At 42.7% G+C, this 19,492-nt stretch overlaps 1 protein-coding gene across 3 annotated transcripts in view; it reads right to left on the bottom strand.

Moving 5' to 3' along the window:
• Positions 1-1,485: 1,485 nt before the first annotated feature.
• LOC126204460 (uncharacterized) overlaps positions 1,486-19,492 on the bottom strand; it is a 38,870-nt gene continuing 20,863 nt past the window's right edge. For all 3 annotated transcript variants that reach the window (XM_049938847.1, XM_049938848.1, XM_049938846.1), the window contains exons 5-6: positions 15,312-15,548; positions 1,486-4,094 (exon numbers count right to left, since the gene is read on the bottom strand). In XM_049938847.1, coding sequence (XP_049794804.1) covers positions 3,987-4,094; positions 15,312-15,548 — 345 coding nt within the window. In that variant the 3' untranslated portion in view covers positions 1,486-3,986. The remainder of the gene's footprint in view (positions 4,095-15,311; positions 15,549-19,492) is intronic.

A 19,492-nucleotide genomic window follows, 5' to 3' on the forward strand; every position in this document is an offset into this window, starting at 1 on the left:
AGTTCAGTAGACAAATGGTCTGAGGTGTTGCCCCACAATGTCAGTATTGGTTTCTGAGCAAAAAAGTTTTGATGATCACTGTACGTACACCATGATTTCTTTTGGTTCTACAAACCTGCAGATAGTTTTCTTAACAAATTTTGGCATTTTTTAAACATTTCTCACATGGTAGTCTATGAGTGCACATAAGTGTTGACAGTCTGATAAAGAATGAAACTGTATGTTAAAATACCAACCCGCTTCCGAAGTTCCAAGCATAAGTGAATGTTCCAAAATATCTTCTGACCCTAATTTCTCAAAAAATTTGAACTCATTGTATCCAGTACCTCAAATTGTTCTACTAATCAGCAAGTGGTGGGAAAACTAGATTAACTGGTCAACAGCACACTGATGAAATTACAGCACTGATCAGAGGTAGATAACAGTTTTGCATGACATATGGAGTGTGGGTAGATAATCTTTGAGACTTAGATATATCTGGGAGTCCCAAGTGGACAACTTGTCTTTCCAATGTGCAATATGAAAGTGTGACCACCCATCATACTATGAATCTGAAAGAGTACAAACAGGTGATCAAACTAAACTTTCATCCATTACTGAAGGCATACAGAAATAGTTGAGCATGTCATCCTGCCATGGTGGCACAGAGCAATGAGTGGCCAGAATACAATATTCCATCTCACTTGTTCAGGAAAAATGACTGAGGAACCATTTTCAGTTGTCAAGCATCCAAATACAAGTTTCCCATGACTGCTGACTGTAAATATTCTTACAGTTTGATTATATAAGAACATTACTAGTAGAATTTGTACACTAATGTCAGTAATCTTAAGTTTTGTCTGGAAAATGAATGTTTAAAATTTTAAACTGGTTTTTCGTAAATTCTACTGCGCAAGTACGATGGTTCACTGCATACTGCATAGCTTATGTGTCAGATGGAAGAGAGAATGTCGCATCACCACATATTCCCCTGTTTGAATGCAACAGTTAATTTTCATCCTCAAGTTTACACTGCAGCTGATTTATTGCTACAGAGCACATTGTTCAGAAAACACAACACAGTAAAAAAGAAAACTTGAAATCTACTGAAACTATTGAAATCTCATGCTGTGTTGCATTATTCAGCTGCCATGACTACAGTTGTCTCTTGGTTATCTTAAATGCCAGTACACTCAAAACCCCAGTGAGATGAGAATCAAGTCAGCTGTATTAGGGGTCCACAAAGAATGAACAGAAACTTCCTGGCTGATTAAAACTGTGTGCCGACTGAAACTCGGACTTGGGACCTTTTGCCTTTTGTGGATAAGTGCTCTATATCTGTGCTACCAAAGCACGACCCACGTTCCATCCTCACAGCTTTACTTCCGCCAGTACCTTACCTCATTCACTTTTTACTGATTCCTAAGATTCTTTGATTAGTTCTTTAGCCTCAGATATTTCAAGTATTGAAAGGAAAACAGTTGGCATAATCACATTATACAAAACTCAAATTCATTAAAATATTTATTGTAATCTGTATAATCGAAAAATATTTAAGAAATATAATAAAAAGTTGGACGGATTTGCAAGCTCATGATATACACAAATGTGATATAACACATAAATATTTTACTGGACATGTAAACTTGTCACTGAGATATACTCTGACCAGTCATAATAATGAACTAGTTAAAAATAGGGACATAGTAGCACATAAAACACAATAAAAAGTGCAGATTCTCCAGTTCAAAAAACATACAGATTCAAACAATGCTATACAGTTATTGTGCCAGCTACATGACTGACATGACAATTACTTTAAATGCTGCACAGCAAATAACTCCACATGACCTTTTACGCACAACAATATTATTTGTTACATGTTCCATCCCCAATTATTATGAAATAACCAAGAATACTGATGATAACTAAATAGACTGTACTAAAAAACTCTGTTTTAATACTGAAATGAATCTTTTGGTACCTCACAATATAATATTTATTAAAATAGAAGGAGCTCCTCATAGCAGGAAGTAAAGATTAATACTCTTCCACAACAAAAATATTTTTTTTCTTTCTTTAATACTGCCAAAGTGGAAGTATTCTGTTTCACACAGCTACCTTTCCAAGTTTCTGGGTTTGCTGCCAGATTAGTTATCACTTTTCTTCTACGATACTTCCTGACAGATGAACATTGTGTGCCAGATTCAAACTCTAACACAGCCTTTAGCAGGCAATGCTCTTACTGACAGCCATCCAGGCGCAACTCACAACATTAGTTCCACCAGTAAGTTGTGAGGGTGAATCACAAGTTGTGCCCGGACAGCTGTTCTGGGTTCGGGACCCAGGCTGGCACACAGTTTTCATTCAGTAGGATGTGTCAAAACAAACTGAAAGGTTCGTCCTTCCATGATATTCTGACAACCTCTCTAGTTGTTTTCATGAGGTGTCATGTGCAGAGTTCAATGCTTGCCATCTGAACTCCAACCAAACTGTGGACAGGACACATTGCACACCGCTCTAGTGATATTTACAAGCACTGTCAAAGAATAAAAATCTTACAGAATTTAAGGCCAACTCAAAGGCTGCAATCGACTCCTGACAAAGACATTTAGGGAGGTTGTCAAAATCTTGTTGAAGGACAATGATAACATTAACTCTGTTGCAAAGCCAGGAACTTGGAAATCATTAATTATAGTGCAAAAGTTTAAATTCTGTAATATACCACGTTTTTACTGATTGGACTGAAATTAGTATACATGCACAAAGTCTCTGTATCGACAAATCAGTATACAAGTAGATGGCATTGCTGACCAGTATTTGACATCGTGAGGCAGTATTATATGTGCACCTAAAATGCAAATTTAAAAATAGAAACAATAATGTCTAGTTTTCAGAACTGATTGTACTTCCTCAAGAAGAAAAGAGGAATACCTTGGATGCTGACGAGAAAGAGGTGCAGGTTACACAGCCCCCAAACTAGGACATCTGTCAAAGTTACATGCTCCTCCTTCCAACCTTCCCCGAGCTACCCGTCTTTTCTCCCATAGAAAAGGACAACAGTTCTGGTAGATAAATGTTATTTTTACTTCCTACATTCAAATTTATGTATCAGCAGTATTTGAACTTTCCCATCTTAAGTGTAAGTATTGGTCAGTCGTTCTGTCTGCCTGCAATTTAACAGTTTTTTTTAAGCGAACTTTCCTTTTGATCCAATTAATTTCAATTTTATAGTATCTATCAAAAATATACACTGTCCAGCTACAGTGAAGCTATAAGTGACTTATAGACAAGTCAACTCTCACTTTTAAAATCACCGTTTGTATGTGAAATATATGAATAATCTGTGAACACAGTTTTTCTTATGACAATGAACTGTTCGACAGCAATAGAGAAGACAATAACATTTCTAGTATTATACTGTAAAGTGAAGACTCGCAATCATGATACATTCTTCCAAAACACAAATGAGATTCAAGAACAGGGTCTTTTTCTTTGCGAGTATACATACATTACAATGCTGTCAAATTAAGTACTTCTCACAGAGGGAAAGAATCTCATGACAACTGGTGAAATACAAATAATATTCTCATGATTCTTCAACACTTAATCAATTGAGATTTGAATTAATCCACTCGAATAAACAGAAAGAAACATTAAAGCCTGCCTTTTTTTTTTTTTAACTGAATTCATAGACAAAATCTTTCAAGTGCATTTGTGGTTTACAGCCGCACATATTTTATGACAAGTAGTGCAAAATGCTGGCATGACACCAAAAACTGCACTTATTCTTCAAAACTGATGGGTAAATATGACCAAGTTATGTTCTAAATGCAAAAATCTTAATCTACTGACAAATGGTATCACGCAAAAAATAATATTTGTAAAAATAATGTTTGTTTATTAGCAGCACTCATCACGTGTAAATTATTTTGTAGAAAAGTGGGACCATCCACACCACTAATTTCAATTCTTTGTGATTTTATGTCAAGTCCTGTCTACATATTTCAAAATCCTGTTGCAGGAGCTGTTGAGACTGTGCTATGGGGTGTTGTTGGTCGAGATCCTGCTATGGAGTGGGTAGTAGACGCATTCAAAGATGTCATTGTGCCCATCTAGAAAAAGAAAATGAAACATTTTTCAGCCATAGTACAGTTACATTTGCATTTACAACAAATATCACAATAAAATTGAGATATTATTTTTCAAATTTGCACACAAAACAGTGCATAAAAACATCCATGCAGAATAGTGCAAAATTGAAGAAGAGATTAAATGCAGCTGGTTATTATTACATGCACCAACCCTTGAATTTTCAGCATACACAAAAAGCAGCATTACAGGCTAAAAATGTGTACAGAATATTAAAAACCAATTTATTTTTTAGCATGACACCAGTAGGAAGTGAAACATCTGTCACAGAAATATGCCTCAGTCCTCGGCTTAAATACCAAATACTAGATGTCACCACAAAGCAAAATGAAGATGTGAAAGGCCAGATAATATAATAATTTCTTAAACATTTGGAATATTCTACACTTCTGACTATACGCTATAACATCTCTGGAAATGCATCATAGCTACTAGTATTTGCTTGATTGTTGTGCTGATCAACAATTATACCAAACCTTACACATTTCAAACAGACAGACTAATACTGACTTACCATTACTACTCGAGTGTAATAACTTTAAATGCATACCAAGTTAATTGCCAAAACACCCGTGGAGAACATACTAACCTAACTTGTGAACTATTTCTGATCAAATATCATGAAACTTGTGGCATACTTGAGCTACCAGCTACTTCCTGCACAATGGGAAAATTTCTATATCTAAAAACTACTAATCGCACAGCTACAGAAATATGTTTAGCTAACAGACTTACTTTTCAAGTGCCCTACAAGATAGTACCCAAAACTGTTTGAAAGCATAATAATTCCATCCATTTGTGTTCTTTTAGCTGAAAAAGCTGTAGGTAGTAGCTGTACAAAACGCATTGATAGATCGTAAGGAAATACTGCAGTATAAATGGACAATGAAAATTGTAGCAGAACCACATTGAAATAATCTCTATGCAACCCATCGAGAGCATTGCAAGTTTCATATTACTGCCTGAATAGTATTTGCACAAGATAATGTCTGTAGAAACCTGTTGCAATTTTTGTTTTGGCAGCATATATTTACAGATATTGTGAACATATCGTCACATCACACTGTGATATTGCAGGAGACATTGACATATACAAGTGCATTTCAAATTGAAATTTTGATATTTTGAAAATGGTTCTCCTTCTTCTTCGCTTTCCTTGGCTGCTCCTGTTTCTATGGAGTCAGCATTGTTATATGAGGTTTGACAAAAGTTAATGACAGTTTGAAACCAGGTGCCAATTCTGATGCCACCACTCCTTCGGGATGGAATTTGTGTACCGTACCTCATCTGTCTGCATTTAGGATAGATCTCATGCTGAAGTGTCAGAACATTTTCTAAATGTTTGTGTAGTGTGTATCTGAGGTGGGACACAAGTACCAGCCCGATATTTACCTAGCTGGATGCGGGAAACTACCTAAACATCATATACAGGCTGGTCAGCTCATCAGCCCTCATTATTAATGTATGAGGTTGATTCAATTGGATGCAGGTTCGCCTACCTGGATCCCAGAAGTGGTGCAATAATATGTTCGGGTATCCAGATGAGAATATGTGTATTTCGAGAATGGTTGTATTACAAAAGAAAAAAGAAAGTTGTACATGAAGTATCTATTACATCACATGTAAGGTCTCTATTTTCCTGATTTTGCAGCTGCCCCCCCCCCCCAAAAAAAAAAAGAGCAAATTAAGCGTTAACTTGGCACTTGTGATGGTATGTTTAGGAGCATAACTTCTGCTTAACCATGCAATCAAACTTGAAACTATTAGTCACTGAGCCCATAATAAAGTGCTATCGGTAATGGTACACTTTTTTGTTTTGTAGAAATAGCCTGTCTTATTGGAGATTAATTTGCCATGTGTTACCTAAAGTCAGTTTAGCAGTGATCTTTTATTTCTTTGTGTATGGTCACCCCTTGACGGTGAGAGAGTGGCCAAACACTGTTCAACTGACCTGTCAAAATTCCAGGAAACTAATTTTATTGCATGCTGTAATAATTTATACCACAGGTTGGCACATCACAATAGTACAAACAGTAATTCAATTCTCGAACTTCTCTCATAATAATCGTAAAATAATGAACTGGAATTTTTTAAGCTCTGTTCATAAAACACACATATTAATATGGAAAAGAGAACAGACAGTTGAAAATTTCTCTGTTGGTTTCTCTGGATAAACAGAACATGCACTGCAGATTTCATGTAGTCACTTAAGAATAACAAGTGCTCCCACAGTTTATGCAGTTCATTGATGAACTCTATGACACATGCCAAGCTGTATGTCTTGGTGCTGTAACTATGAAGCAGCCATGAAAAGCAGATGTGCAAAGATGGTGGCATTTTTTGATGTGAAATCAAGATATGTAGGACTTCTAAGTGACTGTCAAACAACCATAACAATATAAATAAAAAAGATTCATCCCAAGTAGAGCACATCTCCTCACTCCAAAATACACTAATCACACTTTTCTCACCAAAGGATGTAGCACTGCAAAGCCATTGGTAGACTGGTGATGAGATGTATCAGCGACATCACTCAATGGTTCAAATTATTTTGCTACAATGTGAATGCTTTCATTAATTCAATGAATACATCTTCCCTCCCGTCTTTCACAGAATTCCATTTTGTAAGTATAATGTTGACTTTGAATTTTGAAATGGCAACAGAGAGAAAACAAGAAGAATAACAAATGATTAACATTTAATATCCATTGTAGGAAGCAGCAGAAATTTTGCTTGAAATGGACCACAGCTGAAACCCCAAAATATTCATTTTGAAATAAACACTCAGATGCAACTACCTAGAATGTTAGTCAAGAAGCTAAATTGTGTGGCTGTCACTAGAAGCATTCATTCACGTAAATCTTTTTTAAGTGTAGAAAGAGACAACTAGTAATATCTTTCACTACATTATCTGACACCACACCAACCTCATTATACTTCAGCAGTGTAATCTGGAGGCTAACACAGTGCATTGACTTTACACGAGAACAACAATTTCAATAATTCCTGGGAACTCTAATTTGAGCAACATTCTATCTGTTACCATCTAAGAGCTGCTTTGTTAATCAGTATTTCATTTGTTGTCAGTTTTTGGTCAACCGATCTGTACTTATTCCCCCCTTCCCAATTCTGAGCTAGCTGACCACATTTTCAGAGCTGATTATAGGTTTTCAGGTTTCTTTGATATACATGTTGCATCTCAGTGTCAAAATCAGCAAGTCATTCACAATACACTTTTCCACATCTATGTGGGACACTCTTGGTGTCACGAGTAATTGCATCTCATGTTGTAGGAAAGTCATCACCTCATTCTGTTACTCTCAGCATCTACTTCAACCCATCAGATATCAACATTTATTGAGATTATAGGTGAATTATGCTATTTTATTGATTTGTTATTTTCCTTCCTACTCAAGTGCCATCCAATATAGATTGACTTGCAAATTGGTATTCTTTTACACATACGAAGCATCTAGTGATCAGTACCCTGTATTGTAGGGATTCTATTAACGCAAAACTGTCATCACTTTAGCTGTGAATTTGGGGATTCCAAATACATGTGGTGGCATAAAATTTTATTGAAAAGTTAATTTTTGTGGAGATAATCATGCCCACTGTTGAACAAATAGAGGTCATTACTGAAATGTGGTTGATGCCATTCCAATTTCACAGGTGACATTGTAATCAGTTCCTCTACAAAAAGCGACAAATTGATACAGCATGTGCTTCCGATCTCCAGGAACTTGAACTTTTGAGCACTTACACATACTACACATAAATCAATTTTCCGGACCTTTCTATCCAAGTTTGCAGCAATTTTCTGGAGATATGCTTCCATTTCTCATGTTATGATATTTTCACCTGTAAAATCTATGTCTGTTAAGTGATATGTTTCATCTGGAATGCTAAAGTTAAATTTGGTCACTATTCTTGGCATAATAATCTCCGTAGCAACAAAAACCAAGAAGCACGATAAAGAACTATAACTTTTTCCTAATAGTAAAGAAGTTACAGTTGACATATCCAGTCTTTATACAAGTACTGGAGTTGAAGTATACACATCTGATGACATCAATAATGATAAAGATATTTGTTATATGCTCTGGTACCGCGTACCGTGGAATTTGAATCCCCACCAGACGTCATGGACGTCAAAGACTCCTAGAGGTCTCTGCACCATCGCACCATAAGCTGTGGCGGCGTGCGCCTCCTGGCCCGCATGTAGTGTGAGGGTGCCACAGTGGAACACGTGGTTCCGGCAGCCAATAGCAGCACTCCTGATGGAGTACTTAGGTGCCTGCCTCTCGTTCAGCCAGCCAGTCTAACCTTGCGTATGTCTCTGGACACATCGCCTCACCTTAGACAGCTTATTTACTTTCTTGTTCTGTGTTACAGGTGGACGTGGTTGTTAGGTTTTCTTGTAACTCTGTTGTTTTTGATCTTGTTGTTGTTCGTTCTGTCTTTCGTTGGTCGTGTCCGTCCTCTTCCATTGTGTTGTTGTTCGGTAGCCGCTCCGCGGGTCCTGCCGCATTTTCCGTCACTTCAACCCCCCTCGACCATTCCAGTCGGCGTTACAACATTTTGGCGACGAGGTAAACGGCGGTCGTTGTTGGTATAGAGGCGAAGTTGGTCTGTCTGCTGGAGCAACAGCAGCAGCTCATGCAGAAGCAGCAGCTCCAGTTAGACATCTTACAAAAGTTTCTGCAGTTGCTAACGGACAAAGTCGATGCTCGGGACCCGTTACCACAACAGCTTCAAAGTCCTCGGGTGTCCGATGCTTTCCTGCGTCCGCCGTCATTTCCACCCTTTAATGACGCTAAAGAGGACTGGGAAACCTACTTACATTGGCTGAAACAACATTTCACGGCTTTTCAGGTCATGGACGACTCCCTGCAGCGGTCGCTGTTTTGTCTTGGGCCTCCCCAGACACGTTCTTTGTTCTCCGCAAGTTGGCACCATTGTCCAATCCTGTGGCTCTCTCTTTCCAGGAGATATGCCTTTTGTTGACAAACTATTATTCCCAATGCTACTATGTTGTCGCCTCTCGGCTGGAGTTCCAACAGTACCATAAACAGCCTGGTCAATCGTATCGTTCCTGGGTCACGGACTTGCAGGGTCTCAGTCGTCGATGCAATTTTACGTGCACCAATCAGCAGTGTAAGGCTTTATATGCGGACTCCCTGATCCGGGATGTGGTGGTTCAGCTGGCTCCCGATCCTGAGGTCTGTACTGCGGCATTGAAACTCGGCAACCCCTCCTTGGAAGAGATTCTCCGCATTGCCCACTCCTTTGAAATTGCTCAAGCAGCTAACGAGCTTCTTATGGCGTGAGCACAGGTGGCGGCGATCGCGGCGGGTTCCACCCTCGCAGCGGCGACATGGCCCGGCCGACAGAGGCCAACGCCATCGGGACTCCTCGTTGTTCGACAACTCTATGGCATCGGCGGCTTCAGTCGCCCCTTGTCGCCGGTCCACTTCCATCTTGCCCACAGTGCTTTACTGCCCATTCGCGTGCTGACTGTCCCCACCGCTGGAAAACGTGGACTCGGTGTAACAAGGAGGGCCACATCCGATCGGTTTGTCGTAGTCGCTCTACTCTCTCTTTCCAGCCCCTCCTGGGCCTCAAGATACAGTCCATGCTCTGCAATCGGTCGTCCCACAGGATGACAGTGCGGAAGCTTTTCCTCACGCTCCGCATTTTCACTGAGGATGTCAGTTTTCTGGACAACACAGGGGCCACCGTCTCCCTTATTAATATGGCGACATATACCCGGCTGGGCTCTCCTGCGTTTCGCCTCCCTCTTGCCGTCTGGTCACCTATGGAGACGGTTCCATTCCCCTTCGTGGGCAGTTCATCGTCCAGGCGACATACAAGCGTGTTCCCCGGCTCCTTACCCTCTTTGTCATCGACCATCCATCGGCTTCGAATATTTTTGGCCTGGATGCGTTTCAGCTGTTTGGCTTTTCAATTTCCGACGAAGTTAAGGTCATTTCCATGGCTGTTTCCTTTCAGGACTTGGAATACCTGTGCTCCGCTTTTGCGTCATTGTTTGCATCGGATCTCGGATGTGCTTCCAGCTTTCAGGCGCACATCACCCTACGGCCGGATGCACAGCCTCGCTTTTTCCGGGCCCGGCCCCTTCCAGTGGCCTTACGGCCAGTGGTCAAGCAGGAACCTGATTGGATCCAGGCCACTGGCATGCTGGAGCCTGTAACTTACAGTGCGTGGGCAACACCACTGGTGGTCATACGGAAACCCAATGGGTCCCTTTTGCAGTGTGGGGACTTGGCACTACAGTCAATGCTCAGTCCCTCGTTGACACTTACCCGAAGACCTTCTTGTGAAGCTTGCCAGGGGAGAGTATTTTTACATGATCGACCTGGCTGAGGCATACCACGTTGCCCTTGGATGCCGAATCTCAGAACATCTTGGTTCTCAACACGTCATTCGGATTTTATAAGTAGAAGCGCCTTCCCTTTGGTGTCTCTTCGGCGCTGGCCATTTTCCAGTGATTCCTGGAGCAGCTTACACAGCCTATCCCTGCCTGTGTGAATTATCTGGATGACATCTTGGTCACTGGGCGTTCCCGCCAGGAACATTTCCAAAACCTCAGCGCCTTTTTTCACGCTCTACAGTCTGCTGGTTCATGCTGTTGGCTGGGCAAGTGTTGTTTTTTTCAACTGGAAGTGGAATACTTAGGCCACTGGCTTAGCAAAGATGGCATTCGCCCTTCGGGTCATAATGTCGCGGCCATTGAGGCCCTTCCTCGTCCCAAGGACTTATCTGAACTCCAGGTGTTTTTGGGCAAGATGACTTATTACTTAAAGTTCTTGCCCCAAGCTGCCTCCGTTGCTCAATCACTTGCATCTCAAAGGGGTACCTTTTGATTGGACTCCTGCCTGTCACCACGCTTTTCTCTGTTTAATAAAGGCAATGCTGAAGTCTGCCCCTTGCCTTACTCCCTTTTCCCCGGACCGCCCCTTGGTTATGGCAGCTGATGTGTCGGCATACGGCATTGGGGCCGTCCTTGCCACCAGGACGCCGATGGCTCCGAACAGCCTATTGCTTATGCCTCTAAACGTTGACCCCAGTACAACGGAACTACTGCCAGATTGAAAAGGAGGCTCTGGCGATCATGTTCACTAGCCAAAAATTTCACACCTATCTCTTTGGGGCAAAGTTCAGCCTCCTGACAGACATAAACCCTTGGTCACATTTGGACCCCACTCTCACCTTCCACAGTGGACGGCTCAACGTCTCCAACGCTGGGCATTGTTTTTACGTAATTACGCTTACACCATCCAGTATAAGCCCACCGCCCACCATGCTAACGCGGACACTTTGTCATGTCTCCCAGCAGGCCCCAATCCTGCCTTTGACCAAGAGGAGGTCCTCTTCTTTCACACTGATTCCGCTTGCCGAGATGCACTGGATGGTCTGCCTCTTATGGCTGCTCACATTGCTGCGGCTACCCGCCGCAACCCTATCTGTCGGCAGGTTCTCAACTACGTGGTCCACGGGTGGCCATCCTATGTTACTCATTGGATGCAGGGCGATTTCAGCCCCTGGCGCCACCTGTCCCACAGGCTCTGTGTGGTCAATAATGTCCTTCTGTTGGCCACAGAGTCGGATGCCCATTGGGTGGTTGGTTTGTTACACAGCAGGCACTGGGGTATGTCCCATATGAAAGTTTTGGCTCGCCGGCATGTGTATTGGCCTGGCATCAATGGTGATATTGAGTGCCTGGTCTGTGGGTGCACTGTCTGTGCACCTCACCAGGCGAGGCCCCCCTCAGTCATTTGCACCGTGGCCTGTGCCTCCCGGCCCTGGGATCACATCCATATCGATTTTGCGGGCTCGTTTTTGGGGTCCGTGTGGTTACTCATTGTTGATGCCTACTCCAAATACCCATATGTTGTCCGCATGGCATCCACCACCACAGAGGCTACACTCACATCCCTGGCACAGGTCCTCGCCACTGAGGGCCTGCCACACAAGTTGGTCTCCGATAATGGTCCCCAATTCACGGCCTCCACGACTTCTGTCAGGCCAATAGTATCAAACATATCCGTAGCCCCCCTTTTCCACCATTCGTCCAATGGCGCGGTGGAGAGCACTTTTAAACACCAGTTGACTAAGGCGGTCAACACATCTCCAACCACGTCGGCCCTCACCCTGTTTTTGAGCACCTATCGCACTACACTAATTCACGGGCAACAGTATCACAGGGGAGTGTTATGGGACCATTGCTTTTCACAGTATATATAAATGACCTAGTAGATAGTGTTGGAAGTTCCATGCGGCTTTTCGCGGACCTTGCTCCATTTGCTGATGCCATCCTCCTCCCACCCTCTCGCAGCAGTATGCCCCTGCCACGGCCATGTGGGCCCGCAAGTACGGTGGGTTGGACACCCGCCACAATCGTCGTGGTCCATGTGCGGCGTGTGATGACGGTGCAGACGTCAAAAGGGTTAGAGCGCCGCCATCATAATCAGTTCCGCCCGCATGCCGCCACGGGACTTGCGTTACCGCCTCTTTCCCTACCTCCATCAGGTACGGACGTGGTCCTTGAGTCATTGTCCCTGCCCCTGATTGCCGTCTCCACGCGGGCCTGCCACTGGCCCTCTCCGCCTCCGGGTGGATCGGTGGCTCCTTCCCCTGCCCTGGACTCTGGATCGGTTGTCATATATACCTCAGGCATCCCTTCCTCCCCACCAATAGCGGTTGATGAGCCTGGCTCCTCTTCCCACTGCCGCCGATCTCGGCACAGTCCGGGGCGCTTCCGCCCCTATGAGCAAGTTGCAGGGGGGGAGGGATCTGGTACCGCGCGCCGCGGAATTTGAATCCCCGCCAGACGTCATGAACATCAAAGACCCCTAGAGGTCTCTGCACCATCGCGCCTTAAGCTGTGGCGGCGTGCGCCTCCTGGTCCGCATTTAGTGTGAGGGTGCCACAGTGGAACACGTGGTTCCGGCGGCCAATAGCGGCACCCCCGACAGAGTACTTAAGCGCCTGCCTCTCGCTCAGCCAGCCAGTCTAACCTTGCGTAAGTCTCTGGACACATCGCCTCGCCTTAGACACCTTATTTACTTTCTTGTTCTGATTTAGGAATGGACGTGGTTGTTAGGTTTTCTTGTGACTCCGTTGTTTCAATCTTGTTGTTGTTCGTTCTGTCCTTCGTTGGTCGTGTGCGTCCTCTTCCATTGTGTTGTTATTTGCGGGCTGCTCCGCGGATCCCGCCACGTTTTCCGTCACTTCAACCCCGCGACCATTCTGGTCGCTGTTACAACATATGCCATAACGTGCAACGATTGGATGCAACCGATAAACACATATTCTGCCTGTGATTCCAAGTCAAGAAAACATTAAGCCAATAATGTAAAACAATGAGTGTCATTTTCAGATGAAATATATGATTTTACAACAGACTTCCAGTAATGGAAAAAAGAAACACAACAAATAAGGAAAAATGCAAAAGGTTGGCTGGACTTCAGTCTGCATAATAATGACAGTTAACATCAAGTATAACAAATTGAGGTTTTCATTTTCATAAATGGTGTTGTCAAATATATTGTAAATGTTCAACAACATTATGAAATAGCCATTATTTGCAACCCATTACCAATACTCTCATTTTGTAAGCAAAATGAATGCGAAGGACAAATACTAGCAACGTATATTAAGCAAGGGAAGTGTCAACTTGCCAATTACCGAAACAGAAATGATAGTGAGCAAAGTTGACAAATGTACGTCTTTAAAAATATTCAGGGTGAACCAGAACTTCATTGGCAAAATTTCAGAATTCATTCAGGGATACCTTCAGGGTATTTTGGCATAAGGGACCCACTCTCTCCAGTGTCTCGTTACAGAGAAATAATGTAATTATGATTTATTTGATTTTTTACTGTTTGTTCCCATGAAAAGATATCACAACAGTGATAAAACCTGGAATACACTACATTTAGAAGATACCACACAAAACATAGAGTAGTGCAACATCCCCAGTAAAAATTTAATCCTATGATACATTGGCAGCAGGAACGGCTTAGTGTTGTATCATTGTTTCATTGCATATGAAGTGCAAATCACCCAACTCAGTAAACTTATCCATACTGCTGTGTATCACTGTCAGTGCATAACTAACTGCCAGAAACAACAAACACAAGATACAACTGAGAAGTACTGAATGCAAGATTAAGGACGAAATCTAAAGTGGGCATTACTACTGTCAACAGCAAGTACAATGAATGAAACAAGTTCGCTTCCAAACCAAACATACAGTGCTTAACATTCTCATATGCACAGTTCTGCGCTATTTGCAATACAATACAGATACAAAGCTAACTGGGGCAAGAAACCAAACAAAACGCAATAACTCTGTAACAGGCCCCTCATACCACACTACTCAGAAGATGTGCCTCAATGAGTTTGTCGGTTCTGTTCTGATTCATCCCGCTCACGAATTTTCTAAATATTTTTTCATCCATTTGAAGACTGGGAATAAGAAAAAAAAGACATGCACACGTTCTTACAGAGAAGTAATTGCTGAAATATATCTTGTGCTGTGTGTGTTCTCCTGCATAGTTTATATTTACTTCCCTTCCCTCAAGCATTTGAGCACATGCCCTTTCCAGCTCCTGTTTTAATCTTGAAGAAAGAATTTAAGTAAAATTTGAAAGTTTGAGACTTAACAATGCTTTTGAAATTGTGTTTCTCTCCTGCTCCATTAGTACCTATTTGGGCAAATATTTTCTCACAAATATTTATTCTTATTTGAAAGAAAAGGTACTAAATCAAATAACTTTTGTACCTTAAATAATTTCAATAGTCACTGAAAGAAAAGTAAGTCAAAATCTTGAAACACTTCCATATATCGTACTACATAAAAAGCAATTACCAAAAAAATATGATCTAAATAATTTATAAATGATAAACCACAAAAACAACTGTCACTGCTAACTGCATTAACTGATTGCAGCCAAAAGAAGTAATCAATGATATGTAATACTTGTTTATAAACTAAATGCCAAAAAATAATATATATACATACACTCACTCTGCAAAAATGAATAGCACAATTGCAGAAAGCATTTTTTTACTATTTACATCATGCAAACAAGTGTAACTAGACTACGCTAACTATGGGTATAAAAGTTGCCACACATGATTTTCACACTTACTCTTAAATGTGCCAGATCTTCTAGCTTCGTCAAATCACAAAGTTCCAGGTACAGGGAATATACCAAGAGAAAGCCATACACATTAGCAGCCGAAAACATAATCCACAAAAAGCACATGGCAATATTGTACGAAAATATCATGTCATTCACAATAGATGCAAATACGAAGGCAAATAATCGGAACAGTGTAAATGCTGCAAAGCAATATATCCATGGTACCATCTTCTTCTCATATTCCTGCAACAAACAACAGAATGACTTGTGAAACAACAGAATGATAGCCCACAATGAATGGTGTCATATCACAGATAACATTCTTCAACATGGATGTTAAAATGTGCAAGTTCAAAAACTGCATGTTATGTAACAAGCAATAGAAAGGTACATGGACAGAAAAATAAACAGATGGATAAAAGGCAGGAGTTGAGGATGTGATAGTGACTACTACAAAACCAAAGTTGAGACAAAGTGATCATATAGAGATGATGGAAAATGGACTGACAACAAAGAAACAAGCAGGACAAAACTGCATGCAAAAAGCAAAAGATTATCATACATTACAAAAGTTACCAATAATTACTTTTCTTTCCAAATGATAGCATTAGCACTGACACAATGTGGTGGGGGCTACACTTTGTGAAACAGATGTAAGAGCAACATCTTCCTCATACAGTTCACCCCCTACAAACATAATTTCTACTTTGCACCATGCATTTAACACAGTAAAATCGAGACATACACATAACATGTGCTTTAATATCTACATCTACATTTATACTCCACAAGCCACCCAATGGTGTGTGGCGGAGGACACTTTACGTGCCACTGTCATTACCTCCCTTTCCTGTTCCAGTTGCGTATGGTTCGCGGGAAGAACGACTGTCTGAAAGCCTCCGTGCGCGCTTTAATCTCTCTAATTTTACATTCGTGATCTCCTCAGGAGGTATAAGTAGGGGGAAGCAATATATTCAATACCTCATCCAGAAACGCACCCTCTCGAAACCTGGCGAGCAAGCTACACCGCGATGCAGAGCGCCTCTCTTGCAGAGTCTGCCACTTGAGTTTATTAAACATCTCCGTAACGCTATCACGGTTACCAAATAACCCTGTGACGAAACGCGCCGCTCTTCTTTGGATCTTCTCTATCTCCTCCGTCAACCCAATCTGGTACGGATCCTACACTGATGACCAATACTCAAGTATAGGTCGAACGAGTGTTTTGTAAGCCACCTCCTTTGTTGATGGACTACATTTTCTAAGCACTCTCCCAATGAATCTCAACCTGGTACCCGCCTTACCAACAATTAATTTTATATGATCATTCCACTTCAAATCGTTCCGCACGCATACTCCCAGATATTTTACAGAAGTAACTGCTACCAGTGTTTGTTCCGCTATCATATAATCATACAATAAAGGATCCTTCTTTTTATGTATTCGCAATACATTACATTTGTCTATGTTAAGGGACAGTTGCCACTCCCTGCACCAAGTGCCTATCCGCTGCAGATCTTCCTGCATTTCTGCTAAAATTTTCTAATGCTGCAACTTCTCTGTGTACTACAGCATCATCCGCGAAAAGCCGCATGGAACTTCCGACACTATCTACTAGGTCATTTATATATACTGTGAAAAGCAATGGTCCCATAACACTCCCCTGTGATACTCGAGCAAAAAACATGTTCTAAAATTCTACAACAGATTGACGTCAGAGATATAGGTCTATAGTTTTGCGCATCTGCTCGACGACCCTTCTTGAAGACTCGGACTACCTGTGCTCTTTTCCAATCATTTGGAACCCTCCGTTCCTCTAGAGACTTGCGGTACACGGCTGTTAGAAGGGGGGCAAGTTCTTTCGCGTACTCTGTGTAGAATCGAATTGGTATCCCATCAGGTCCAGTGGACTTTCCTCTGTTCAGTGATTCCAGTTGCTTTTCTATTCCTTGGACACTTATTTCGATGTCAGCCATTTTTTCGTTTGTGCTTAGCTTCTGTTTGTCTGAGAGGTTTTGGCTGCGTTTAAACTTGGAGTGAAGCTCTCTTTGCTTTCGCAATAGTTTCCTAACTTTGTTGTTGTACCACGGTGGGTTTTTCCCGTCCCTCACAGTTTTACTCGGCACGTACCTGTCTAAAACACATTTTACGATTGCCTTGAACTTTTTCCACAAACACTCAACATTGTCAGTGTCGGAACAGAAATTTCCGTTTTGATCTGTTAGGCAGTCTGAAATCTGCCTTCTATTACTCTTGCTAAACAGATAAACCTTCCTCCCTTTTTTGTATTCCTATTAACTTCCATATTCAGGGATGCTGCAACGGCCTTATGATCACTGATTCCCTGTTCTGCACATACAGAGTCGAAAAGTTCGGGTCTGTTTGTTATCAGTAGGTCCAAGATGTTTTCTCCACAAGTCGGTTCTCTGTTAAATTGCTCGAGGTAATTTTCGGATAGTGCACTCAGTATAATGTCACTCGAAGCTCTGTCCCTACCACCCGTCCTAAACATCTGAGTGTCCCAGTCTATATCTGGTAAATTGAAATCTCCACCTAAGACTACAACATGCTGAAAAAATTTATGTGAAATGTATTCCAAATTTTCTCTCAGTTGTTCTGCCACTAATGCTGCTGAGTCGGGAGGTCGGTAAAAGGAGCCAATTATTAACCTAGCTCGGTTGTTGAGTGTAACCTCCACCCATAATAATTCACAGGAACCATCCACTTCTACTTCACTACAGGATAAACTACTACTAACAGCGACGAAGACTCCACCACCGGTTGCATGCAATCTATCCTTTCTAAACACCGTCTGTACCTTTGTAAAACTTTCGGCAGAATTTATCTCTGGCTTCAGCCAGCTTTCTGTACCTATAACGATTTCAGCTTCGGTGCTTTCTATCAGCGCTTGAAGTTCCGGTACTTTACCAACGCAGCTTCGACAGGTGACAATTACAATACCGATTGCTGCTTGATCCCCGCATGTCCTGACTTTACCCCGCACCCGTTGAGGCTGTTGCCCTTTCTGTACTTGCCCAAGGCCATCTATCCTAAAAAAACCGCCCAGCCCACGCCACACAACCCCTGCTACCCGTGTAGCCGCTTGTTGCGTGTAGTGGACTTCTGACCTATCCAGCGGAACCCGAAACCCCACCACCCTATGGCGCAAGTCGAGGAATCTGCAGCCCACACGGTCGCAGAACTGTCTCAGCCTCTGATTCAGACCCTCCACTTGGCTCTGTACCAAAGGTCCGCAGTCAGTCCTGTCGACGATGCTGCAGATGGTGAGCTCTGCTTTCATCCCGCTAGCGAGACTGGCAGTCTTCACCAAATCAGATAGCCGCCGGAAGCCAGAGAGGATTTCCTCCGATCCATAGCGACACACATCATTGGTGCCGACATGAGCGACCACCTGCAGATGGGTGCACCCTGTACCCTTCATGGCATCCGGAAGGACCCTTTCCACATCTGGAATGACTCCCCCCAGTATGCACACGGAGTGCACATTGGTTTTCTTCCCCTCTCTTGCTGCCATTTCCCTAAGGGGCCCCATTACGTGCCTGACGTTGGAGCTCCCAACTACCAGTAAGCCCACCCTCTGCGACCGCCCGGATCTTGCAGACTGAAGGGCAACCTCTGGAACAGGACAAGCAGCCATGTCAGGCCGAAGATCAGTATCAGCCTGAGACAGAGCCTAAAACCGGTTTGTCAGACAAACTGGAGAGGCCTACCGTTCAGCCCTCCGGAATGTCTTTCGCCCCCTGCCACACATTGAGGCGACCTCCCACTCTACCACAGGTGAGGGATCAGTCTCAATGCGGCCAGTACCCCGGGCAACCACAGTCGTAGTCCGATCGGGGGATGCGTGGGACGAGCTGGCCGTCCCCGACAAACGCCCATCCGGACCCCCACAGTGATGCCCATTGGCAACAGCCTCAAGCTGTGTGACCGAAGCCAACACTGCCTGAAGCTGGGAGCGAAGGGATGCCAACTCAGCCTGCATCCGAACACAGCAGTTGCAGTCCCTATCCATGCTAAAATCTGTTGTGCAAAGAACGTCTGAACTAATCTACAGAGAGCACAAACAAATCGACAAAATTTAAACGGTTATTAAAATACAAGATTGCCTAGTAACTGCAGTAATGCTGCTACTTGCGCACTGCTGACACACTGCTCGGCGGCGGAAG

The sequence above is a fragment of the Schistocerca nitens genome, chromosome 9 (assembly GCF_023898315.1).
Source record: "Schistocerca nitens isolate TAMUIC-IGC-003100 chromosome 9, iqSchNite1.1, whole genome shotgun sequence".
NCBI classification, from domain to species: domain Eukaryota; kingdom Metazoa; phylum Arthropoda; class Insecta; order Orthoptera; family Acrididae; genus Schistocerca; species Schistocerca nitens.